The sequence below is a fragment of the Macrobrachium nipponense genome, chromosome 3, assembly GCF_015104395.2.
Source record: "Macrobrachium nipponense isolate FS-2020 chromosome 3, ASM1510439v2, whole genome shotgun sequence".
In the NCBI taxonomy this organism is placed as follows: domain Eukaryota; kingdom Metazoa; phylum Arthropoda; class Malacostraca; order Decapoda; family Palaemonidae; genus Macrobrachium; species Macrobrachium nipponense.
In genome coordinates, this window is record NC_087202.1 from 81,856,643 (window position 1) to 81,884,183 (window position 27,541).

The 27,541-nt window shown below is 38.6% G+C and overlaps 1 protein-coding gene across 1 annotated transcript; it reads right to left on the reverse strand.

The window, feature by feature from the left end:
• Positions 1-13,066: 13,066 nt before the first annotated feature.
• Positions 13,067-27,485, reverse strand: LOC135221854 (uncharacterized). Its single transcript, XM_064259789.1, has 3 exons — positions 27,329-27,485; positions 19,755-19,937; positions 13,067-15,076 (listed from the first exon to the last, which is right to left on the reverse strand). Exons 1-3 carry the CDS (start codon positions 27,384-27,386, stop codon positions 14,865-14,867), a joined length of 453 nt encoding a protein of 150 aa, XP_064115859.1. The 5' UTR covers positions 27,387-27,485; the 3' UTR covers positions 13,067-14,864.
• Positions 27,486-27,541: the final 56 nt, after the last annotated feature.

Consider the following 27,541-nt stretch of genomic DNA (forward strand, 5'->3'; position numbering starts at 1 on the left):
TTGTCTAAATACTCATCTTCTGGAGAAGAAACCCAAGTGCGCACTTTTCATTTCGGGCCTCATTCTCGATCACCGAAGAACGATCCTGGTGTACTGACTGACCTAAACCACAGGGTGAGGCAGATGTGTCAGATAATTTAGCTTAGACTCTGGCAAAACCTCAACGCTAATTCCTTTGCTTAGTTACACGAATAAAATCGCCAGGCAAGGCTAAAAATTCGTTTTTTTATCATCGTAGGTTTCTGGAGAGAGAGTCAAGAAGCTGAATGCATGATTATTTATTCAAAGGGGCTGTCACACTGAAGGACATGTTTTGCGAGGAAACTGAACATACTCTGACAGATAAATAAGGGTCCATCTGTCGGATCAAATGAGAGGGTCGATTGGAGCGCTTTCCCCGGATACATGGATGGATGATTTATATACGTACTTTATATCCAAAGTATGTAATATATAATAATATTATTAAAAAATTAGTTATTTATTTAAAATATATATATATACATATTATACACACCTATATATATACCTCTATATATATTATATATATATATATATATTATATATATATATATATATATATATATATATATGCATGTGTGGCGGACCCGTCCCATCATAGGTACATGATTTTATGTAGCAAATAAACGCATCGGTAGAAGGCATTATTAGGTTCAACCACCCGATTCCATCCGATATCGAAGAGCAACATGAACATATAAGTGCAGACCAAATCACTCTAGTACACCAGCGGCATTTTTACTGAGGCTTCTACTTGTTTAGTTTATGGACGTATCTGTCTCTATACTTTTTTTTATTTGTGACTAAATAGTTATTGTTTCCTAACATGAGGTGGTGCCAAAGCCTCTGACCTAATGCCATGACCTTCCAAGAGTTCTGGGCGATTTTTTCATTCCCTAAGGCTGCAGTTTTTACAGTTTTCTCAATATCATTCATTAACATTCAACAAGTATCTGTTAGTTATTAACGCAATTTTACGTCATTTGTAAGTGCACACTTCCCAAGCCAAAAGTTTTGCAAACTGCGTGTTCTTTCTTATGTCAAATCCTAACGGTTATTTACTTTTGTCTATCATTCATGGGTATTCTTTCCTCTGCAAGCAAGTGGGTCATAGGGCTTGCTTGTGAGGACGTTAGATATATAATTATGAATAATGATGAAGTCTTTTTACTGGTCATATTAACCATCGCCTACTCTGGCGCAGAATAGCGGAGAATGAACATTATTTTTCTCTGTTCTGCAGTGCACGCACACACTTAATGTTCGGGGGCAATGAACCTCCTCGCCAGGACGGTCGGTGCTCGACTTTGTCATGGTGATATTACTGGACTAACCTAACCCATATTATTATTATGAATGAGGGACCCCCTACTACAGGAACAGGAACTCCCAAACGGTCATTTTTTTGCGCATCACGTGTCCGTTATCACAATCTTATCGGGAGTAGCCCGTATAGGCTACGATTTCCAACAATATCAACGCCAATATCGATCAGAGTTATTGCAGGTCTCAACGTCGCGTATTCGGCATTCTTGTTCCTGTATCGTCACAAGGGCAAAAAACCATTAATCTGTCACAAGCACAAAGGAACACAAACTCCCCGTCGCTAGGCGCTGCCCTTTGCGAAGTCCGTCGTTAGTAAACACCAGCAAATACGCAGTGTTTGATCGGTCTATCTTACGTGTCTAACCTCAATTGGTTTTAAATTTAGTATGAGCAGGTTCAGAAAGAATGACTCGAGCTTACCAATTCTTGTTCCTCTCTTCCAAAAGCCAATTAGGCGTTTCATCCTCAAACAGATATACACCTGGGTTAGTTCTAAGTCGAGAATAAAAGTTTCATCCTCAAACAGATATACACCTGGGTTAGTTCTAAGTCGAGAATAAACGTTTCATTCTCAAACAGATACACCTGGGTTAGTTCTAAGTCGAGAATAAACTATCTTCGAGTAAAGTAATATCTACATTTAATTGGAGAAGTCGAAATCATGCGTATTCCAAAAAAAAACCCTTATGTTTACCAAAATAAAAATACTTGAGTCTGCAACTAATTCGTTCATTTGATGTTCCCTTTGTAGGCAACTGGAATCACCATGACAGAGAATATATTCATTAACAGCCAAGTAATGGGAACCTTTGAACGCTTTGGAGATAAGTACCTACTCACATACCACAGGAGATACTAAGTACCTACTTAGATGTTGGTTAAGTGCATTAAAAACCTAAAGGTGAACTTAAGTGATTACTGGCTCAAGTGAAACTGAAAAATACTGCCCACTTCCAAAAGTTGTACACAAAAGTATTTTCTGCTTAACTTCTGTTGATAAATCGTTGTAACTGCGTTACAGGATTAGTTAGATAACAGTACAGTATATATAGATAAATATATATAATATATAGTTATATATATATATTATCATATTTATATAATATATATTATATATATATATATATATATCTATATATATATATATATACCGTATACTATATATATATATATATATATATATATAATATATATATATATATACTTAACTAAATGGGCGTAATGTCTGTCCCTCCATCTGTCATTCAATCACGGCCAAACGGGTGGTCCGATGGGCAGGAAAATTGGCAGGGTTATGGTGGGGACCACTAAGATGGTTTATAATGATGTTTCATTCTACCTCCCCCCACCCGCCCCTCCAAAGGGGGTCGGGGTGAGAAGGGATTCCCTGAAACGGAGCTTGTTCTGCCCGTGAAACGAGGCTGGTTACGCCGGTAGACTTAGTTAATTTACGAATTTTCATACATCATTTCTGTATACACATGTTTGCTAGTATCTATCAATAGGCTGCCAACCAAATGCCAATCATAATACAATTACTGAGGCCAATGCAATCACACTGTTTGCTCCTGAATTATATCAGGAACGAACTATTAGGTCATGCAGCGCTCAAGAGAGTCTGAAAGGTGTGACAGGAGGAGAACCTCAAAGCAGTTGCACTAAGAATCAAGAGCTTGGAGATGCTGGAAGTAAGATGGAAGAAAGCGAATACGAACGGAGGCACAGTAAAAGGAACGAAAGGGGTTGCAGCTAGGGGCCGAAGGGACGCTGCAAAGACCCCCAAGTGATGCCTACAGTGCACTTTGAGAGGCGCTACTGACGGCGTTACCCGGTTGGGGACAATGGATCATAGTTTGGCCAGTGTCAGTTGGATAAGAGAGCCAGATAATAGTACTGTTATTCACTTTAAGAATATGGAAGGAAATCAAAGAATCGCAAAACAAAAAACAAATAAACAAATTAATACAAAAAAGGCGACAATAGCAAGCTTACAAGCCAGGATTTCCTGTAATTACGAAAAGGTTCGGACTCCGATAGACGGTCACTATCAAATGGTCACTATAATCATCTCAAAACGTTGGCGGAAATAAAAATAAAAGATTTTTTTTTAGTTATAACCAATAGTTCACATGAATATGTGCCGTACAATTATTTATGTGTGTGTATATATATATATATATATATATATAATATATATATATATATATATATATATATATATATATATATATATATATATAATTTATGCCATAATCGCTCTGTTTGTTTTTTGTTTGTTCGTTTGTTTGTATGGTGTTTTTACGTTGCATGGAAACTGGTTACTCAGTAGCGGGACCAACGGCTTTACGTGACTTCCGAACCACGTCGCGAGTGAACTCTGTCACCAAAACATAATCGTTGTCGAATTCTCTTGCATTAAAGCACGCTAAAGCACTACGTTTCCATTTCTCTGTGTGTGCGTGTATATATGTATATAATTTAAGCCATAATCGCTAGCTGTCGAATTCTCTTGTGTAAAAGCACGCTAATGTACTAGTACGTTTCTATTTCAGTGTGTGTGTATGTATATAATTTAATCCATTAACGCTGGCTGTCGAATTCTCTTGTGTAAAAGCACGCTAATGTACTAGTACGTTTCTATTTCTGTGTGTATGTTTATAATTTATACCATAATGGCTAGCTGTCGAATTCTCTTGTGTAAAAGCACGCTAATGCACTACGTTTCTGCTCGTCTTTTACGTTTTGTGATGGTCAAGGCGTTTTTTTAAAAAAGATCTCTCATATTTCCTGTGCTGCTACTATCACAGCCAATCGTCGCAGCCCTTTCCTGTTACAGCACCTGACTGCTACTGAAATATCATTGAACATTTTCACATCCAGTTATTTCACCGTCGTACTATGCATTCATTTTCCTCTGTGGTTCCTTTCCCAGACACCTGCAATAGGCCAAGCTGGCGCCCCTGAATCGCGGAGGTTTTATTGCAACATCTAAGTTTACCAGTTGGAAAACTTCCCCCGAAATCAAAAACCGATACCCGACTGCATAAGAATTGGATTGTTAGTCTCATTACTCTTCTTCTTCTTCTTCTTCTTCGTCTTCTTCTTCTTCTTCTTCTTTCTCTTTTAGGAAGTTAGAAGTGAGACAAACGGCGCAAGTTTGTGTTTGCTTTCTTTCCTCGTCCGTTTGTCCTTTTTGGGAAACGCAAACGACCCAGGAGCAATAACTATATTTCTTTTCGTGAGAAATGCTTGGGACGAAAGCTCCTCAATCAAGCAATATGGCAGAGAGGTAACCTGGACTATACAAGATATTTTGCCACGACTTGCTGCCCCCCCAGGCGAGAGGGGCCTAAAGGAGTTACCGCCAACATCTCTATTCGGATTGTTTGCTATCCCATTTCTCAGGCTGAGTTATTCCGTCTCTGCCACCTACAACCAATACGAGCGACCAAGTGGAGGAGTTTATCTGATACCTTAGGAAACATGAATGCGTATGATACAAGTATTAAAATTATTGTCATATACAAAAATTATACACGTTTTTCCTGTCGTAATAATCGGGCTAAATAGTAAACTGCTTCTCTAATTTTATTTTATTTGCCTGAATGTTGGCCTTTTATGTCTTATATGGAAGGAAACTATGTGATGGCTTTTCTGTCCGCCCTCAGATCTTAAAAACTACAGAGGCTATAGAGCTGCAAATTGGTATGTTGATCATCCACCCTCCGATCATCAAACATACCAAATTGCAGCCCTCTAGCCTCAATAGTTTTTGTTTTATGCAAGGTTAAAGTCAGCCATGATCATGCGTCTGACATCGCAACAACACAGGCCATCACGGTCGGGTGAGAGTTAAATGGGCCGTGGCGGAGCTTCATACAGCATTTTACGCTGTGCAGAAAACTCGATTGCATCTTCTGCGCATTTCATTTTTTTTTTAATTCATACGGCATCTTTAGACCGAATAAAGGCATAACAAAGCGTCGGTAACTTTGGCCGTTTATACCAGTGGCGTAGCCAGGGGGGGATGGGGGGGAAGGGGCATGCCCCACAATTGACATTAAATAGTTGTATTCATTACAATAAAATTATGAGCAGCTTTTCAAATAGATAATTTTTCGGGGGAAATGGCCAAATTATACACACACACACACACACACACACACACACACACATATATATATATATATATATATATATATATATATATATATATATATATATATATATAACTGGTAAAAATGTTATGTTACAACCGAATTCCATCTCATAAAAGGAGCCCATAAAAGCTCCAAAATATAGAGAAAATACTATATTTCAGAGACTGCTACCTGAAGAGAGACAGCAGTCTCCGAAATATAGAATTTTCTTTCTATATTTTGGCGTTTTTATGGGCTCCTTTTATTAGATATATATGTGTATATATATATATATATACATTATATTTATATATATATATATATATATATATATATATATATATATATATTATATATATATATATATTATATATATATATATATATATATATATATATATATATTCATGAAAAATTTGTAGAATGTTCAAAATCGTCTTGACTGTCTGGCCCCCTCCAATTAAACAAAAAAAAAATCCTGACTACACTCCTGTCTTGTACAGAACACGTTCACAGACAAATGGGTATTACAGTCAGCAGAGTGGTAACCCTGAAGAATATCGAAATCCCGAATAGTCCAAACTACTACTAAACAAGGACTCCACGCACACGATTTTGGATCGATCAAAATCACCCATTGATCACTTGGCTGCACACTTGAGAGAGCGGCATATGATTACTCCCTTTATGGAGACAGGATATACTCCTGTGAACCCTTCGAGACTGAAGGACTCTGTCTTTTATATGCGTAACATTTTGTGAATGATGTTTATTTTTTTTTTTGAGTAGAGGAATATGTTAAAGAATTTCTCCGCATCAGAAGTTTCTTTAAAAGCCCTGTGCAAGGCTCTAAATGATCTTGCAAAACAGGGCGTTTAACCTTCAGAAAAAAAAAAACAAGAGCACAAACGTCAGTTTAACCTTCATAAAAAAATAAAAACTGGAATACAAACGTCAACGTCTAGATCAGGGGTTCTTAACAGACCGGGGGGGGGGGGGGGTTGGGGGGGGGGGGTTATCCATACCCCTTTTGGGGGTATGAGAACCACCACATGGAGTATGGGACTTGATCTCTGGATATTTTTATATATTTGATTTTAATGTGTCAACGTATACATGGGTACATTTCGTAAATAACTATATAAAAGTATAACTGCTTTTGATTTTCTTGTATGTTCTATTCCTAGCTATTCATACCTGAAGCTTTAATTAAAGTAGGTATATTAAACATTGTCAACAAATAGGACTCATACCTAAAGTATGTATTAAAGTAAATATATTAAGTTGTATTTTCAACAAATAGGACTTGATTGGACTTAAGCAAAGGGGGGTATTAAACCATACTGGGCAATCCACTGGGGGTCTGGAGTCATCAAAAGTTTAAGAAGCCCTAGTCTAGAAATTACGTGATGCCTTAATTAAGAAGAAACTACATTATAACGATTGATATCAGGACCACCTTCCTGCAGTCTACGATCTCAGACTCAGGTGACGTAGGGAACCTAGTTCAACCTACCCTATTTGGCATATGTCAAAAACAAAAGAAATGAATCCTCCGCGACACTCTTTATGGAAGCAGATACCAGTGGCCATCCCCGCGGTAATCAGCATGCTTTGTGGAGTTAGATAATCAATAATAGCTACAGGTGGCCTCTTCTGTTCAGGCAAACGATACCAAGTTAAGAACTTTCTGATGCCTAAGAATGATCCCTTAGGATTACAATCCTTAACTTTAAGTTTTGGAATGAAGGGTTGGTCATTTTTCCTTGGAACCTCATCCTCTCCCTTTCGTACCTCCTATAGTAGATTCACATCAACCGTGCATTTGATGTCTAGGCCAATCCCTTACGACGCCCCAGGGCTGGAAACTCTCAGTCTCTCTCGAGAGTTCACATGGGTAGGATCTATGTCCCACCTCTCCTGAGGGATGTGTCTTTCAAAATTATCCCTCAGGAGAGGTGGAACATACATCCTGCCTATGTGAACTCTCGAGAGAGACAGAGTTCCAGCCCTGTGATTGGCTTATCAACAGCCAATCGAGAGCATCGTAAGGGACTGGCCAAGACATCAGATGCACGGATGATGTGAATCTACTATAGTAGTTTAGGAGATATATGTCTATGTTGGAGGTTTTATGAATGCTCCTACCTACCGTTGAGCTCACCACCATACAGTCAGCTGTTGGGACTGAATTCTTAGCCTCCTGTAGTAGATGGGGCCACCTTCCTTCCTTCCTCGCCTAACTCATATTTGTAAAGCCTCAGCGGCGTGGTTGGTATGGTATTAGCGTCCCACCTCGGTGGTCGGGGGTTCGATTCTCGGCCATTCCATTGAGGAGTGAGAGATGTGTATTTCTGATGATAGAAGTTCACTCTCGACGTGGTTCGGAAGTCACGTAAAGCCGTTGGTCCCGTTGCTGAATAACCACAGGTTCCATGTAACGTAAAAACACCATACAACCAAACAAACTCATATTTGTTAACCCAGGGTGTTTCATTCCCCTCTTCCCATTACTACTCCTGGGATATAATCACTTTCCTTCTGAGGGTAAGAAAGGTACGATCCAGGGGCATAGCCCTCTCGGGCTCTTCTCTGGACATTTAGCATGCCCCTCTCTGTACAATTAGCAAGTCAAGGTGAAGCCAAGAGGTCCAGATCGGAAATGAACCACTCATCCCTCTGGAAACTTCAGTCTCTTCTACAGGATGCATTTGGTGTTAGTCGTGTTCCACCAACTGAAGCTGTCTCCTTCATTAGGCTTCAAGTCATGACGGAAGCCGTCTCGTAAAGGAGGCTAAGAAATCTTGTCATATTAGGGGAAAACTCTCTATCGCGAGTGTACATAATGCTGTAAAGGGTCCACAATAATAAAAAGTGTGAAGAGTCCGTGTATAATTTTAAAACTTTACAAAAAGCTTTCAACATCTTCAGTCCAAAATGGACTGAAGGTGAACCCAGGGAAGGGTTCGAAAGCTTTTTGTAGTTTTAAAAATTATATACGGATTTTTTAGACTGAAGGTGAACCCAGGGAAGGGTTCGAAAGCTTGTTGTAAAGTTTTAAAAATTATACACGGACTCTTCACACTTTTTATTATTGTGGACCCTTTAGACCAAATCTTGTCATATTACGGAACTGGATAACATAAAAAATCAGCGCCAGAGGTTATTAGCTATTCACAAAGAAATTTCCTCAAATCTGACACGGGCAAACTATACTGTAGAAAGAACTTTGCAACGTCTTAGCGAGGGGGGAGACTTTACATCTACACGTTGGGAAGATCTGCACGCAAGTTTCTCTTTTGTTTCCGAACGTCCTGACCTCGCTTTTACAGAAGGAAAGACCTTGAATTTCACTTCTCGGTAATAGGTTCTGCAATGAGTATGGCGTACTTTTCAGGAAAGGCAGAATCTTCTGGCAGTGACCAAATTCTTTGAGCTCAGCACCTGTGACCTCTAGGAGGACATGCAACTATTGATTCACGAATACATCTACAGACTCAGTTCAACATAAATTTGGAGGATTTGGTTGTTCATGATTTGTCAGGATTTCATTTTTGGGGAGAATGATGTGAAGGCGATCGTGATTACTTGCTGCACCACCAACTGCGATGAAATACACTGTGCTCTTCCTCTTCAGGAATAAAAACTAGACATAGGATACATATTCCACTGTGCCACATGTCCCATACCCGGTCAAGATACAGCATATGTATTCCTTTCCGCCAGTATACACATTCCATTGTCCCATACCCAGTCAGGAGATAGTATACATATTCCACTCCCCCAGGTGTCTCATACACGACAGGAGCTGGTATACAAAGTAAAGTACATCTTAGTTCAACCAGAACACTGAGGTGATTAACAATTCTCCTAAGGCTGGCCAGAAGGATTAGATATTATTACGTGGCGAGGAACCAACTGGTTACCTAGCAACGGGACCTAAAGGTTATTGTGGGATCCGAACCACATGCTGTCGCGAAATTAATTTCTAATCACCTGAAACAAATTCCTCAGATTCCAGATCGGCAGAGCGGAGAATCGAACTCTTGACTATTGAAGAGCTGGCATACAAAAAGCAACTGTAGCTTATCACTCTGGCTAATTTGCTTCGATAAAAATGAATTTTGTACTCGGTTGGGATATCCGAATAATTCAACCTGCACTTACAGGATCGCTGGGACCTTTGAAGTCTTTATATTTTCCTTTACCTTCTTATATTTTCCTTTACCTTCTCCTATCTTCTTCTTGCGGTGAATGAGACAACAATGGGACATCTGGCCAAGTAAAATGTGGAACGTAACCATGCATATGAATTTTGTACGAATATTTCAATGAAAGCAGAATAGATTTCAAGAAATCTTGTCGTAAGAGGGTTGCTATGAAACGATGCAGTGCCCAGTCTTTAGATAAAAGGAAAAGTTAGGAGTTTAACTTCTAAATCTTACGAGTACTCTGCTCGTGCACGAAGACCAATTCATGCAGCCATGGAGGTTCCCTACCAAGGATATCCAAGTCTTATATTATAACCTACGTCCCTATCCCTATGGAGTCATACCGTGACTGATTATCCACCAAATAAGCAGACCGAGGGGGAAATGCTTTGAGACTGCTTTCATGACAAGCAACACTTATATATTGATAAACAATATTCTGCAATAGACGGGTTGGTGAGCAAAGCGTTTGTGGTTACTGGTTGCCAAGGCCACTTCCTGCTAAATGGAGCCAAAGCATGCTATCAATAAGTAATTCCTTTAACTATTCATCTGGGTTTGGGTGAACTTGGTGGAGTGCGTAGGCGCTGAGAAAGTGGTCTTTGATGGAGGTCATTTCTCCTGAATTGAGGTTCCTTGATTAGGAATTTAAATACACTTTGAAATGCCCGATTTGAAAAATCTTACATTTAGGAAGGATATCCAAATATAACACCATCGTCGTCGTCATCATCAAGAGCAGTTTCAGCGATTATTGTAACTAACTTACTTGCTTACGTGTCATTATCCATATCTCCATACATGAGTTAAATACCGGCCCGGCCGCATATTCCCGGACTGCACCGAGGCTTCGGCCAGGCTCCTCCCCTAGAGCACTGTGGGCGGAGATATCTCACTCTCCTAGCAGACGACGCATTTCGCTCCGTCATGCTGCCCTCTTCGTTCTCCTAACCTAATACCCATTTCTAGCCCAGGACTGAAGAAAAACAAAATGGGAAGGAGATCAGCCAAGAAGAAATCGATAGACCTTTCTGGCCCCTAAAAGAACGTAGTATATACATAAAAGTTAGAAACAGAAGCAGTTGGTGAGCTCCAAAGCATGACAGTGGAAGGAAATAAACAGTCAGTGAACCAAGTCATCCAAAGGGGATTATTAATATCCTCAGATCTCGAGCTTTTTTAATAATTCAATTTTTTTAAATAACTCTCAGTTTAGGCACCGTTGAAGATGGTTATACATGGAAGTTAAGTCAAACTATGACATGTTGGAATCGAGAAATCTGTTATGGCCCTTCATATACTGTGTGTGTGTGTGCGTGTGTGTGTATGTGCGACAAACATATGTTTAACCAATCATTGTCCTTGTGAAATGATACACCAAATATGTTTATTTATTTTAACGACGCTAATAATGATATAAAAAAATATTTCGTAAAATTGTATACCATAATAGGTGGGTGATCCGGAACCTGGCAGACGACCACCACGTTTCCGTGTTTCGTTTTTTTTTTTTTTTTTTTTATTCAGTAAATATCTTATTTCATTCGGTTCTAAATTCTAATGTATCCCAGTGAAACAGAGCATCCAACAGATATCAAAATAATTTGACGAGTTTACCCAAAATTCGTTTTCTTTGATACTGCTAATTGACCGTTTTTTATTTCAAGAATAACTGGGGAACTCTTCCAACCACTGTTGCGTAACAAAGTTTTAACAAAACTGGTTTTGTGAGTAGGCAAAAAGTACAAATAAAATGTATGCCTTTTATGGCTGTAACCAACAAAATGTAATTGCCAATTTCGGTATTTTATGACTCGGCTATTGTTGGCCCCTGTTCATTAATCGTAATCACCATTTTGTTTTTCTTCCAATTTATCCCAATTTCACATATTTATACCATTCCTACATTTCTCAGTCCTTTTTGATAAAACAAGAAACTAGTACCGCCTCCTTCTGCTGACATTCCTCTGGGAAGCAAGTGATTTTTCAGAAACCAATTTGATGTTGATCACACATGAATATCTTTTAAAGTTTTATGCTAGAACAGTTTTCTCTCCCTACCATTTTATAGTGATCGAGTTACCTTTCTTGCTTCTGTCTCTTATTACTGAATGACTAAAAGCCATTGATCAGTATAGGTATAGAAGAGCCAAAATACATGAAGATGTAGGCCACTAGGTCATTAATAAACAGAAAATTTTGAGAACAAGATAAGACAGACTGTTACCTTAATATTTGAAAAACTAGTCGAGAAGTATAGAACTGAATACAGAATTTACGCCAAAGGCCAAGAGCTGGGACCTATGAGGTCCTTCAACGCTGAAACACACACTGCAAGAATGTTTGAAAGGGGTAACAGGAAGAAAACCTCACAGTTGCACTATGAATCAATGGTTAGCAGAGGGTGGAAAGTAAGGTGGAAGAAACAGAATATGACAGGAGGTACAGTAAAAGGAAAGAAAGGGATTGCAGTTAGTGGCCAAAGGCACACTGCAAAGAACCTAAGTAATGCATGAGGTGCACCAACGGTGCTATCCCCCTACGGGGGGTCAAGAAGTAGGTACCTAGATAGACTTCTCAGCAGAGGAATGTGATGGTATGGTTTTTCTACGTTGCATGGAACCAGTGATTATTCAGTAACGGGACCAACGGTTTTACGTGACTTCCGAACCACGTAAGTGAACTTTAATCGTCATAAATACACATCTCTGACCCCTCAATGGAATGCCCGAGAACCGAACTCGCAGCCACTGAAGTGTCAGGCAAAGACTATACCAACAACACCACTCAGGCGCTTGGAAAGGAATGTGACCAATCCAGAGTGAAACTGCCTTCAATTCAACACAGATTGTTTTGAAATGGTAGACGTCAAAAAATACTCTAAATCTACTTTATTCAATCATTTCCATTATTAAAAATTAGTGACTTATTACACTGTTTCTTCTAATGATGCATGGGATTGTACCTTACACACACAAAGTTATTTTTTACCTAATTTCTTCGCGATGGCATTAACAACCAGGTTGTTGTAGATCAAGATGACTTTATGAGAGAACTCTCTCATACTTTAATTTTAATTGGGCTATCAACTAAAGATAAATATCAAAAGATTTCAAAAACTAATTCCAACAGACAAATGCTTCAGGATTCACCAAGACTTTGCAACATTTTGATTAGTGTGCTAGATTTATCAATCATAAGCTACAACTACTACCACTACTACTACTAAAAGTCCATCAAACATTATTGCTCAATGTGTGTGCACAGCCTATGCAAACTAACAATTTCTCTTATTTACTACCCTCCATCTTTTAACCACCATTACAGCCTTCTTTGACATTTAGTTTACAGAGGTTAAAATAAACAAAAATATGTTTTATTAACTATAATTTGTAAAAAATACATGCTCTGTAGCTATATTCCAAGGACGGAAAAAGGACGGATCAGTAACATTTACTCACAATATTCTGTATCTGAGAATCAATATAGTCTATCCAAAATAGAGGACGGTTGAGTATCACTTACTGTAACTCATCAGTATAAAAAGTTTATAGAGCATGAACATGGTTTTATAATCACAACATATGGAATGGAATGTACGATAGTTTTTCTTGTATTTGACATGGCATTCTTGTAATGTAAACAGTTTGTGTAATACGCAGTGTGAAAAACACTGTGTACTCTTCTATCTTTTCATGTCATTTGTCAGAATTATCTTATGTAATACATAGTGTAAGACTGTGTACTCTTCCACCTTTCCATGTCATTTGTCAGAAATATCTTATGTAATACATAGTGCGAAACTATTTACTCTTCCACCTTCCAATGTCATTTGTCAGAATTATCTTATGTAATACATTTAGTGAAAAACACTGTGTACTCTTCTACCTTCCCATGTCATTTGTCAGAATTATCTTTCTAAACCTGTGCTTTATCATTACTGGAAGAACAAGAAGCAAAAGTATGTTAAACAATATAGAGTACTCTACTGTATTTCCATGAGATTTCATGATGTACATAAACAAATAAAATTATTTCGTTTTGACGTACACTTCCTGTTCTTCATATATTTTTTAAAGATAATTTGGGGAAAACTTCTGCAGGTAACATTTTTGGGAAGTATTAATCATAAACTACTTAATACTTCATATTCCTTAAATTACGACAAACAGCAGATCTTTGTCCTTTGAGCTTGTAACCTGCATTAATATACTCTCACAATTTTGTAAAACTCCCTATTGCGAAAAGGAAGATATAAATGATTCACTAAAATTAGTACTTTCCAAATAAATACTGAATTATTTAGGTTCCAATACTGTATAACTGACAAAATACTGTAATCACAAATAAACATCATGTGCTGTTCAAATAACATACAAGTAACCATAGGCAACAACAACAGTGTCCTAAAATGCAACATTAGTCCAAAAATAATTACTACATCTGGTATACTCATAAACATACATACACTACAGGTATATACATTATATTACAAAACTCATTTGGATGATGAAGTGTGAAATATCTACTTTTAACATACATACACAAAAACCACAAACAATAAGCTATACTTTACAGCTAATGGAAGTTTGTTCTTAACTAAAAAAACCAATAGTTACCACGTCAATTTAAAGTCAGACGTCAATTTAAAGTTAGAAGTTACAGCAGAATCTACCATACTCATAAAGCAATAAAAAGTGAGTACAGTATATTCAGACTCTTTGGATAATTGTGCTAAAAATTTTGTTATATAATTTTCACATAATAACAATTCTTTTAAAAATCAATTACTGCTTACAAAAATAGTATCAGATTACTGAATCACAGGTACATTCATTTGGACTGCTCTGCTCACGGATTTAATCTCGATTCACTTATCTTACAATCTACAAATATCCAAAAAAGTTTGATATATCTCCGTAAATATGACATAACTAGCAACATTGGACTGCCTTTGGAATTCTATCTTAAGTTGTATATCTCACAATCTATAAAATTTTTTTATATACATCTATGAATAACGGCACATACTGAAATTCAAGACTTTCTTTAATGAAACTGAAAAATCTGTTCCTGAGCCACATTACATTAGTTGATGTACATACATTAAATATTACCACTGTTAGTAAGTACTTGTGCCACAACAGATTACAACAAATCACGTAACATTATCCTCTGAAAACATACAATGTGCCGAGTCCTAGTAAAATGGCCACAGAGCTTACCAATGTGCCAGAGGCTCCATTGCAACCATCTGCAGTACAATAACATTCTTCCCAATAGACACCATTGGGATCTACTCCCCAGTTGCAGACATTTGTTACACCAGTCTCTGTAACTGAAGCACAACGGCGGATGACTGTACGCCACCGTTGATCCCCTGCAAAGAAGGCAGCAAAAGATTAATCAGTGTAAAAAGAGCTTATGTAGTTGTTACTAAAAATTCTTGAATGAATTTTACCAAATCTCATAATAAGAAGTCACACTAATACTAGACGCTCATGGCATTTCTGATAATGACCATCAGTGAACATTCAACTTCCAGGAAAGCAATAAAATTTGGAGCAGAAAATTTTTTTAAAAACCTGAACAGTTACAAAAAGTAAAAGCAGCAAATGAAAACTACTGCATCACCGCTTGAGCTAAAGGATGCTACAGGGAACTCTTTAACATACTAAAATTGTGATAAGCAAATTATGTGAGGTATCTCCCTAATCAGGAATATATTCAATGATCGTTACTATCTTCCGTGATCCTCATGAAATGCTTATTGAATAATCTCACACGATCTTCATGAAATGCTAATTGAATAACAGTTCTTGATTTATAGTAGGGTACAGTATTTGAATTCCTCTACAGTGCCATAAACCAAGACTACTAACCATCAAAGTGGCAAAAATTAGTTAAGGTTTGTTGGTGATGTCAATTGTTTAGCATTTACATACAGTATTAGGCCAACTGGATATACCCCCACAGGAAATACAAAATATTGGCTTGTCATTTCAGTAAGCCTCAATGGCAATTAAGATGTATATGTACTTTGTTTATATGTTACAGATAAAATGTATTTTCATAATAAAATCTATTATTCTGATATCTAGCTGTTGGGAAAGAGGCTATATCTTCACACCAGCAAGGGAGTTGGCTTTCAAATGAAATAAGGGCGCTTGGCTGACATGGAGAACTGTCTACGTAGTTCACCAGGTGTGTTTTGAAAGTTTTAGCTCTTGTAGAATTCTCCATAACAGTCCACAAGTTATTGGGGGGGGGGGGGGGTGTTCTTATATTTGTGATCAGTGTTAAGACTCGACTTATGGGAGAAATAAGGACTGATCAGCGTCCAGAATTCTTACTGTGTGTACGATAATTATCCGCTAGTGACATACTTGCTCTGTTGATGAATTTTATGTATACTATTCGTTTTTTTTCGTTCAGGTTATCATTAATTATGTTTATCTTCTAAATAGCTCTTAATTCCTACCAAAATTCAAGTTTAATTAATGACGAAAACCAAGGAAGTAGAACACTTTCATATATTTGTATGATTCATTAAACTGCCCTTTTTGAACATGATTTTCATTTGTAAATAAATAATTCATTCATAAAATCTAGAGCTGCTTATTCAAGAGCAGTCTATCGCTCCTCTCTTAGCAATGAATGGCAAGGAAAAGCCATCAAATTTCAATGAATTCAAGAATATAGAAATTCAAACCAGTGACAGTAGCGACATAACTGAATTAAGGACAAATGTAAAAGAAAAAAAAAATAGGTCATGGAATGGGCTGGAAGAGTGCTAAAATAGTATGCAATGTTCTCATTCAACACTGGGTGCACAGGAGCCAAAGAACTAAGAGGAACTGGTTACTCAATGGCACAAATACAACCTGCAACCGTTTGTGGAAAAGAAGCCGAAACTGGTGCTAACTCAGAACCAAACCAAAGCATTTATGACAACCAAGAGAACCTTCAGAGGAAACAGTCTCTGGGCTGTTCCAGAAACTGCAGAAAGGTTTCCCTTCTCTAGCCTTCTTAGCAGGCACCAGAAGGGTGCAAGATACCTTAGCTGTGGACCTTTTCAGTGGTCTAGAATTATCACTGCCGCACCAAAGCACCGTTTCTCAGGACTAGACTCATCCAAGCTGGGTGAAAGGCGAAGTGCACAATTCACGACACCTTTCCAATGGCTGTCTTTCACAACCATGGGGAACAACAACAGGTGTGACTGAGGGGCCAACTGCCAGCGGGCAGACCCCATCGACCTCCCTTGAGCTTCGGTATGACTTCTCCCAGGTACGGGGGAGTATGTCAGGGACCTTTGCCTAGGAGAATCGGCGGGACAGACACCCAGCTCCTCCACCAACACTGCACTTTTCTCTCAGTCAAGAAGCACACGCACTGACTACCCTAACTGAATCAAGAGTAAAATAACAACTCCAACCTCACTTCAAGACTGGCAACGGCACTGGGTTTGGAAACATGGGAGCTTGGTAAAGGATTAGATGGAATAGATAAGAAACTAGGTTTTGGTGATAAAGCAGAAATAATAAATACATCAGATGATGACTTAAAAGACCCCTGACTAGCTAACGATTTTTCGTATCCAGCAGTCACTTTACATAGCCTATCTCTCTCCAATTTTGTTACGTGAAAAGACAAAACCTTCCACTGCTTCTCATCCTAGCCTACACATTCAGAACATCTTATGTCAATAGAGCAACTCTATCCCCTACATTGCATACATACATACCAATGTGCGTCACACTTGACTGATGTCAACAGTGATCTGCAAACTTTGTTATGGTAATGTATACAAGTCACTCCCAAGTCAGACAGAGTTAGCTAAAGTCAAAGAAAAAAAAAAAAAAAAAAAAAAACTAAAGCATCTTTCTAATGCCTGATTAAATACCCAAAAGCCAGAAGATAATAACTGATCGATCGATATCCAAAGAGCTGCTGCTTACAACCTCGTCGGAAGCCAGCAGAATAAAATTGAGCTTGTTTGCCACATTTTTTACCTATCCCCCCCACACACAGTGGGCAGGGGTACCTACCTATGCCAAACCAAAAAAATCCCTACCGCAATTTTCAAATTGTTACTGCCAGTAATTAGAAATTCTAAGCTTTGTAATAACTTAGCAAGTTACTTAGTAGTACATAAAATTGAGGATTCATTGGTCTGAAAATATGCATCCTGCATACCCAACCAATCATCTAGTCATTCTTTTTGGAAAACCAGTATGGAGTTATCCATGCTGGAAAGCTACATGGAGAACAGGGACTGACAAATAAAGTTATTCAGTCTTGATAAGTCTAACAGTGACTGCCAATCTCCTGATGCTTATGACACTAGAAAAATGTAGGTTGTAAATCCTGGGGGAATTTACCAAACACGTCATCTACTGCATTCTTCTCTAACCAAGATACAACCTCTCCCTGAAGAACAAGGTATGTCTTCACCTGGTGAAGATATGAAGGAAAGGATATAGGAACAATGCCAATGGAGACCAGAAAAGGAATTACATAACCCTCTTTTGGAACCTCCAACACCCAAGTTTCTGCTCCTAATTTTCTCCCAACATGCAAGAAGGCCTGCAGTTAGCCTCCTACTGGAACCTAAGGGCTGGACAGATCCTCGAAAGGTTTTAGCAGTTGAAAGTGTCCAGTCAGAGAGAGGGCGACTTTTAATGTGAGGGCCCAAAGGTAGAAAAGAGGCAGGCCTTTTCACTCCTGACTTGAGACTATATTAGAAATTCTCTATTATCCTGTACCAATACATCATACCTTACTGCCTTAAAAGGTTGGGATGAGGAGGCAGACTCTTCCAACTGTCGCGGGGCAGTCCTGAATTCAGGGTACAAAGGCGAGGCCATGAACACCTTACCTATCAAAGGGGTTTCAAAGGGGAAAACAAAACAGATTGCACACTATGGAAGGACAAAGAACAGTTTCCCATAATCTGTTAAAATTTTTAAGTGATTCTAAAATAAGGCTCACATCCCACTCAAATGAAAAGAGATAGAGACTGATTAGAGAGAAACAAAGGCAAAGGGACTTGAGAAGGAGAAAAGACAGATTATGTCTTGACTTAACCATTTGTTTTTTTCTCCTCTATATCTTCAGAAACTTAAGCATAAAGTCCTTTGGCCAATCCATACATTCCTCACAAATATTTAGAACATACACTAGCCAGCACAAACAGTGTTTGCCTAACTCAAAATTAAACACCCAGATTAATTAGCCAGTCATCTGGGTAAGCCAAGCAAGGATATTCCTATCTTTAAGATAAGGTAAGACTCATCCAAAATCATTTTTATCTCATCCATAATAACCTACTGATAGCAGTCCTGCTCTGAGTAACTGCACTGTTTCATAATTTTCCTTGTTTCTTTGTAACAAAGTCTGGAACACAAGATAACCCTACAACCAATAAACCTCATGCATGGGTTCTCTCAGATGAAATGCATTGTTGTTCTAACACAAACTTACACATGAAAAAGAAAAACAATTAAACTGTGGCACAGAAAATTAACACTGTACTTAGCAAGAGAATAACAGGTCACCTGCATCGTATCTCAGTGACCTAGCATTTTAATACAATGAACTACTAATAAATAATTTTTTTTAAATGCTGTACAATTCTAAGCAGTGGATCCCTAGGACATGTAACTAAATTATCTGCAAGAAAAGGCCTCACATAAACTACTGTACAGTACTTTATTCATCTTACACAGGTAATGTTGAATTATGTTATGTACTCTGAAAACCATAAACAAAAAGGCTCAGTAAAGTGAAGCTAATAACTTTTACGTATTAGCTTCTTTGGTACCTACTATAAATACTTCACAATAAGAAAGTGCATATCACTAAATTATTCATTTCATTCAAGATTCTAACTAAAAAATAAATTATTTTTTTAAGAAACTGAAAATAGGCCTTACAAAACAAGGAGTATTTTGTTTCAAATAATTCAAAATATGCTCAACCAAACAAGGAGTAAATGGTACCTCAAAAAATTCATAACAGGACTTACTCATGATAAAATTTGTAACAATACTTACAGATGAACATACGGGGAGACTGCTTTGTAATCTTGACGCAGAATGTGCCTGGTGTGACAGATTCATCCTGAAAGCAATCTACAGGGATATGTGTCCTTTCGTCAAATCTCTTGTAAGCACCACACAAGTCTTCATCTTCAGGATCCTCGTCACTAGAACACTGATAACACTTGATAGCATAATCTGAAAATAATTTTATTTCAATGAATGCTCGCAACTAAGGGGAGAGGACATTAAATTTAATACAAAGTAGTGTTTCCATTCATTTTCTTTACTGAGAAATGCAAAAACAATGTGCAACAAGGGTAAGAGCAAAGTTTCGTAACAACGACTAAAAGAAGTACAGATACCTCTACACAACAAATTTTGGTCATAAAATGTCAATCAGCTTCAAGAGGAAAAGCAATTCGATCTACATCACTTACATGGAAGCTAATTAATTTGACAAACATAATATATAGTAAATACATTTTGATGTAAAATAAAAATGTATCTATACTGATAAAATATACCAACATGTGCCATATTGTATTGACATAGACAGAATGTACCAACAGCATTACACAATAAAATAAACATAAACAGTAACAGAAACCCCTCTCGTAACTCATTTGACAAAAAAAAAAAAAAAAAACTTACTAAACATTACTATTAGCTGCATCCTAGATGACAGTCCTAGTTAGTTAATCATCAAGTATCCCTTTCAAAAGGCATGTGACCCTTTATATTTAGAAAAGTTATTTTGGTGATAGGCCAATCATTTATAAAATTACAGGTCAAAATGGTTTCAGGGGTATAAATAAACACACTTTGGGATAGAATGCACTGTAAGGAGTCAAGCCTTGGGTAAAACTGAAGACTATTATGGCTGCCTGGTCTCTGCAAGCCAACCTGAATGTTTACCACCATTTGCTTATGTTTTGTCCATCTTTACACACACTTAAAGGGCATGGAATCTTACACTGGGCTGGGTCAAACAGGGCTGGTTAGGTCATATTGGCCTTCCCTTTGAAAACCCTTACAACAGAAATGCCTTGTAAACTTACTGTAGTCCTGACCTCTTAATCTACATTCACTTAGTTTTTCTTCAAAGGTAAGGGGACATTTATCTTCCCATGGGACATGCCTACAGCCCCTTAACAATAACTCCAAATGAAAAATTGCATACAATAAAAGATGCTCAACATGTTTTAATCTACCAGAAAAGACTTATTGGCCAATTACGTCATTTTGCTGATTGACATTTTTTCCCATGGAACATAACTTTTTCTAAACACCCAGTTGACATGAACAGTGCCAAACAGCACTGCTCTCCCATAGTCCTAAAATTTCGTTGTGCAGCACTCCTCCCACCCCATAGTTACTAAGGCGGCCATTGAGTGTTGGTCCAACCCAATCGTGGAAAATTTAAATCTATTCAATCATATACCCGGCTGACCGGATTAAATATATCTACTAACCAATCAGAATGTATCTGATCGATATGATTCAAAGACCTACACCCAGACCCACAATCATCTTTCTTTCTGTTTTTGACCTCTGAAATGAATTCACGATAACATTTCGTACCCTAAATTATTGGCCACTGGTGAGTTTAACTCTTTTCCTGCTGGTCTTTCTCCCGACTCTACTTGAATTTCTTCACATCCCCGGTGCTCCGTGTCCATTTTGGACATTTTTGTATTTAATTACGCATGTCTCGTCACTCAAAAGCAGCCCGACATCCCCCGCCTCCGATTTACTTTCCCGGCCATGTAAAATAAGACAGACCAAGCACTTCCATTTGACGTGAACTCCTCATCGCTGCAAAGAAGTCCTTGCTGGTATCCTCATAGTCGGACAGCAGTGACTTGAGTAAGGTAAGCCGTGACATCCTCTTTGTTAGTTTAATATTATTGCATGAGTGGTAGCCTAGGGCAGTCCACATGTTCAATGTTGTGTTATAGGGGTGGGGGAGCAAAGCCCCTCCCACTAACCCGTTTAGAGCACACCCTAAGACAGGTTAACCTGGTTAGGTGATAACCAGTGCCCGCTGATCGGAATGACAGGACAAAATTACCATAACGTTTTATAGAAAAAGTAGTTTCCAAAAATATAGGTCACCCTGGGTAGTTTACAGTTTAGTTGGCCAGGCCACGCAACACCTTTAGCCTGGCCCATAATCCCTCCGCCAAGGTAAGTAGTCCCTTCGACCTGGAAGACCTACCAGACCCGTGAGGCGCGACCATTCAAAACAGTCAACATGGCGTCACCGTCTACTCCTCATCCCGTCTGTCACACGTTGCTTTTACTGCTGCTAACCCGGTTACGTTTTCGGACTTGATAAAGTTCTGTGACGATATTGACGTGTTACGTTCGTTCCTTTTTTTTAAAAGCCTTTCAGGCGATTTTAGTGGTCAATATGAACAATGCAAAGAGGGAACAATGAGCCTCGTGAAAGAGGAAGACAGTTTTGTGCCGTAAGTCAGGTTAGTGTGGTTCGTTTGGTTAGGTCACAACCTTTGTTACCATACTGGGGGGTCCAGGGGGGGGGAGTGAAGCACCCCGGCCAGCTCAGGGCACGAGCCCTAAGTCAGGTTAGGTTGGTTTGTTTGGCTAGGTCACAATCATTGTTACTATACTGGGGCGTCCATGGGGGTGAAGCCCCCAGCCAGGTTAGGGCATGCGCCCTAAGTCAGGTTAGGTTGGTTCGTGTGGTTAGGTCACAATCATTGTTACTATACTGGGGGGTCCAGCCCCCCGGCCAGGTTAGGTTGGTTCATTTGGTTTAGGCTTTTCTAAAATCTATTACTGCACGTTTTCAAAAATTTGCGCCAAAACATACGCACGCCATCGTGTTTGTATATATGAAAGCCCCATACAAACTAAAATAAGTATGGGAGCTCTTCGTAACATTTTTTCAAGGCAGTTTTGAAATCCAATATGGCGGCAATTGCGTGGCTGGCCATTCTAACCACAGACCATCCACCATCTTTCCCAGCCTTCCCAGCACTCATTTGAACAATGTTAGCGTATATATGTAATGTTTATTGATCTTACTCGAGATTGCAATTGTAATCAACACAATAAAACAACATTTTCTTGCCTATATTAGTGAAAATATGAAACTTTTTATTCCCAAGGTCATGGTTTGTACTGAATTCATTTTTACCTTGTAGCTAATGGGTGGTTTTATCCTTACTGCCATCACAACTGAAACTCCACAGTGCTTATTTGATTGTAATTATACACATTTTGGTCTTAATTCACTCCACACTACACTTGAACTACGTTGCTCTTCCTGGTTCCTAAGCACTCACTCCGCAAACACAGTTACAAGCAGCAGACGACTACGCTGTTTATGAGGTGCAAAGCTTTATTCCCTTAATTGTTTACTTTACTCATTATTTAGTTTAACTTTACTTCAAAATGTTTATTTAATTCATGTCTATTATCCCCTTTTTGCAACCAAATTAACCCCGAAAAATTACAAATATTTCTGATGTAAAATTACGAGCAGACGACGCGACAAAAAATGACTCATCATTACCAATCTAGTGGAGCTTCACACATACGCCGATGCATTTACAAACTGTTTCAATGAATTCTAGTTGTCATAGTAATGCAGTAATGATAAAATTGCTATAATAGGTATGTACATATACTACAAATAGATATGCTAATTTCACTTAGGTATTTCCCCAGTTTTGTGTAAGTCTTATACCCAGTTAGGAGGGCACACACATGCCAATTGACAACACTGATAAACAATTGAAGAGCGCAAAATGCTGCAAAGAATGCCGTAGTCCCCTTCGATACCTATGTATTGGTTAGAGGTCGGGGTTTCGATTGTTGTGATGAAAGTGCCCCAGCGTCTATGGGTACAAGTGGTGTGCAGATTTAGCACAGGAAATGGGAAGTTTGTTGACACAAACGACTCCACAAACATCGAGATGGTGTCAATCTTCGAAATATTTGGAGTTGTAAGTAAAAACTTCGAAAGCGTCATGGGGGTAGTGTGCACTGTGTTGGCCACACTTTTCATTACCCTCTGTTTAAATCTTAAAATATGACCTTAATTTCTAACTTTGGAGAAAATACTTACTTCAAAAGGAGAGTAGAGGTCTTGAATTCCTGCTATCACCACCAACAACTCATGACTGATGACCATCTCAGGTGTCAGGACGTGTTTTTTTTTTAAGTACTTTTGGTATTTCTACAGAAGCAATCTGCGGTGGCCTAGACTATGGCAATTGATGTTTTCCAATGTTATTTTACCCACTGAACAAGAATTTAAAGTAATATTTATTCGGACGACTGTAATTAACCCCCAAGGGCCAGAACTAAACATGGCGACTCGACCGCCGACCGAAATCAGAGGAAGAACACCAAAACCAATATGGCGGCGATACCAAAACAACAACAAACAAAGTAGGGCGCGACTACATATTCGCGACGATCGATTTATGTGTGCTGTCAGTAAGGCTGTGGCGGAACGGCGCTTCGCGCCTTATCTGCATATTTAAAGATTCTTGGCAAGCACGGCATGTACTGGCAAGAGGTAATGTTGCGCTGCGCGCACTAGCCACAGGGGTTACAGTAAGGCTACTTACCATGGCGGATCACACCTAAAGGCATTCCTGTTGTAGTCGATACGACAAATAGCTCCACAACACTAGCAGTTTTTTTGCTTTAGAATTAAATTATGTCTTTGAGCATATTCAATCACAACTTCTTTACCACCACTAGACAAATAATGATAAAATTCCCCGTGACCCACATTACACTGCAAACAATCAGTAGGAAATCGAAGGTCTGTAAAAATTAATGCCAGAAGGGCCAGTCACTTCGTCTGCCATAGCTACAGGAAGACAAAATGCCGGTTTTTTATTCATTATTCGAGTATTCAGTCAAACAAGGATACCAGTGGACAATGGACAGGTAACTTTATTACTCCCGTGAAATGCTAGAGAAACTTAGTTTTCGACTAAAGTCGTTCGTAATTGGTTATGAAACCCATGACGTCATAACGATGTCACACCTCTCAGCCAATAGAGTGTAACTGGAACTGCTTTTGTTTGCATAAGAAAGTAAGTTAGAGGGCTCATTAAAAGTAAACATTACCGTAGAGGAAACACCTCTCCCGACTTAGGAAAAATTTGAGGTAAAAACTTATCAAGCTCATTTAATTCCACCCCGTTCAATCTCTCATATAATGACAATACTTTTTATATTGCTTTTCACATGCTCTTTCCATGTAGGTGATTATTCATTTTAATAGGTATCCAGTGCGGAGTGCTTCTGAAGTATTACCTTTAGTACTGGCCCTTGGGGATTAATTACAGTCGTCCGAATAAATATTACTTAAAATTCTTGTTCAATAGGTAAAACTGCATAGAAAAACCGCAACTACCATAGTCTGGGCCGCCGCGGATAGGTACCCTAGATCTACCGTACTTTTTCGGAGGGTGTCCAAAACCACGGTAGTCGGTGATTTGGCCAATCCACTCTGTTGTTTAAACTAGCTATACCTAGGCCTATTTACCTAGTACCTAGGGTAGAATATCACGACAGGCCAACCCTCATCACGGTGGACGGGTCTTATTCACTCGATATTTAATTGGTGAAACATGAATACAATTGCAACTCTAAGCATACCATTTAAAAGACTGAAGTTTCGTCAACATATTGTGATATATGAAAGCCCCATACGAATTAAAATAAGCATGTGAGCTCTTCGTAAAATATGTTTTCAAGGCAGTTTTGAAATCCAATATGGCGGCTACGTTTTGCATGGACGGTTCTCATCAGTGACGGCCACCATCTTTCCCCAGCCTTCCCAGCACTCATTTGAACAATGTTAGCGTATGTATGTAACGTTTATTGATCTTACTCAAGATTGCAGTTGTAATCAGCACAATAAAACAACATTTTGTTGCCTATATTAGTGAAAGTATGAAACTTGTTATTCCCGGGGTTATGGTTGGAACTGAATTCATTCTTACCTTGTAATCAGTGGTTTTATCCTTACTGCCATCACAACTGAAACTCCACAGTGCTTATTTGATTGTAATTATACACATTTTGGTCTTAATTCACTCCACAGTGCACTCGAACCACATTGCTGTTCGTGTTTCCTAAGCACTCACTCCGTAAACAAAGTTACGAGCAGCAGACGACAACACTGATTATGAGATGCAAAGCTTTATTCCCTTAATTGTTTACTTTACTCAATATTTAGTTTAACTCTACTTCAAAATGTTTATTTAATTCATGTCCATTATCCCTTTTTTGCAACCAAATTAACCCCCCAAAATTACAAATGTTTCGGATGTATACTTACGAGCAGACGACGTGAGGAAAAATGGCTCATCGTTGCCAATCTAGTGGAGCGTCACACATACGCCGATGCATTTACAAACTGTTTCGATGAATTCTAGTTGTCATAGTAATGCAGTAATGATAAAATTGCTCTAATATGTATATAGCCTATACTACAAATAGATACGCTAATTTCACTTATTTCCCCGGTTTTGTGTAAGTCTTATACCTAGTTTGGAGGGTAAACACATACCAATTGACAACACTGATAAACAATTGAAGAGCGCAAAACGCCGCAAAGAATGCCGTAGTCCCCTTGAATAAGTACGAATAGGCTAAGTGCTGGTAAGAGGTGGGTTTACGATTGTTGTGATGAAAGTGCCCCAGCGTCTATGGGTACAAGTGGTGTGCAGATTTAGCACATGAAATGGGAAGTTTGTTGACACAAGCGACTCCGTAAACATCAAGATAGCGTCAATCTTCGAAACATTTTTAGTTGTAAGTAAAAATTTCTAAAGCGTTTTGGTGAGATTTCCACTGCAGTAGGCCACCCTTTTCAGTACCCTCTGTTTAAATCTTAAAATTTGGCCTTAATTTCTAACTTTGGAGAAAATACTTACTTCGAAAGGAGAGTAGAGGTCTTTAGCTCCGTTTTTCACCAACAAGAAGTCGCGACTGATGCCCATCTCCGGTGTCAGGACGCGTTAGGTATAATGTACTTTTTCGGAGGGTGGCTAGGTGTTGATTGTAGGTGGCCTGCTTGGCCTGCTGTGATATTCTACCCTATTCGGACCAGAAACGAACTTTGTCCAATTTGACATTACCTAGGCTATTCTACCTATTTTACGGGTCAGCAACGAAAGGGGTTAAATTACGAAGATTTCATTCCCAGCAACAAAACGATTCCGACTTTAATAATATTGGGGGGAAATCGAAGCAAGAAAGATGGCGAACCAGTGAAGCTTTAGGCTCGTCCTACCCTAGGATTTAATAAAGCATTTGGCTAAGCTCGTCACTCTGGCTAACGTACAAGGGACACAAATTAAGCGGCAATGTCTAACGTAACCAGAACCTGTGCATAAATTTGCGACTTAACGAAATAAATGGCCGATAAATACCTACTAGCCTAGTGCCTACCTACCTAAATACTAGGCTAGTAGGTACCTAAGCTACCACTCCTAGGCCTAGACCTACTCCACTCATCTCCGATTTCTACTCCCCTCATTTCAAGCTAAGATACCTGAGAATTATAGTCACTTTACGGAAACACTTACTCGTCGGCAATATGCATAAAAGTACAGAGAGAAGAAATAAAATTCTGAGATATTCCATCTCGCAGTGACTTCTCGGCGTCTCTTCAGGTACGTTGTTGTTTTGCTTTCCACCTGTATACAAGGTGTGTCCTGCGTCCGATCGTTTGACTGTGCTGTGTATTTGTGTTGATAAAGAAATATCCTTCCTGTTCTTTGTTTATTCAAAGAATTAAG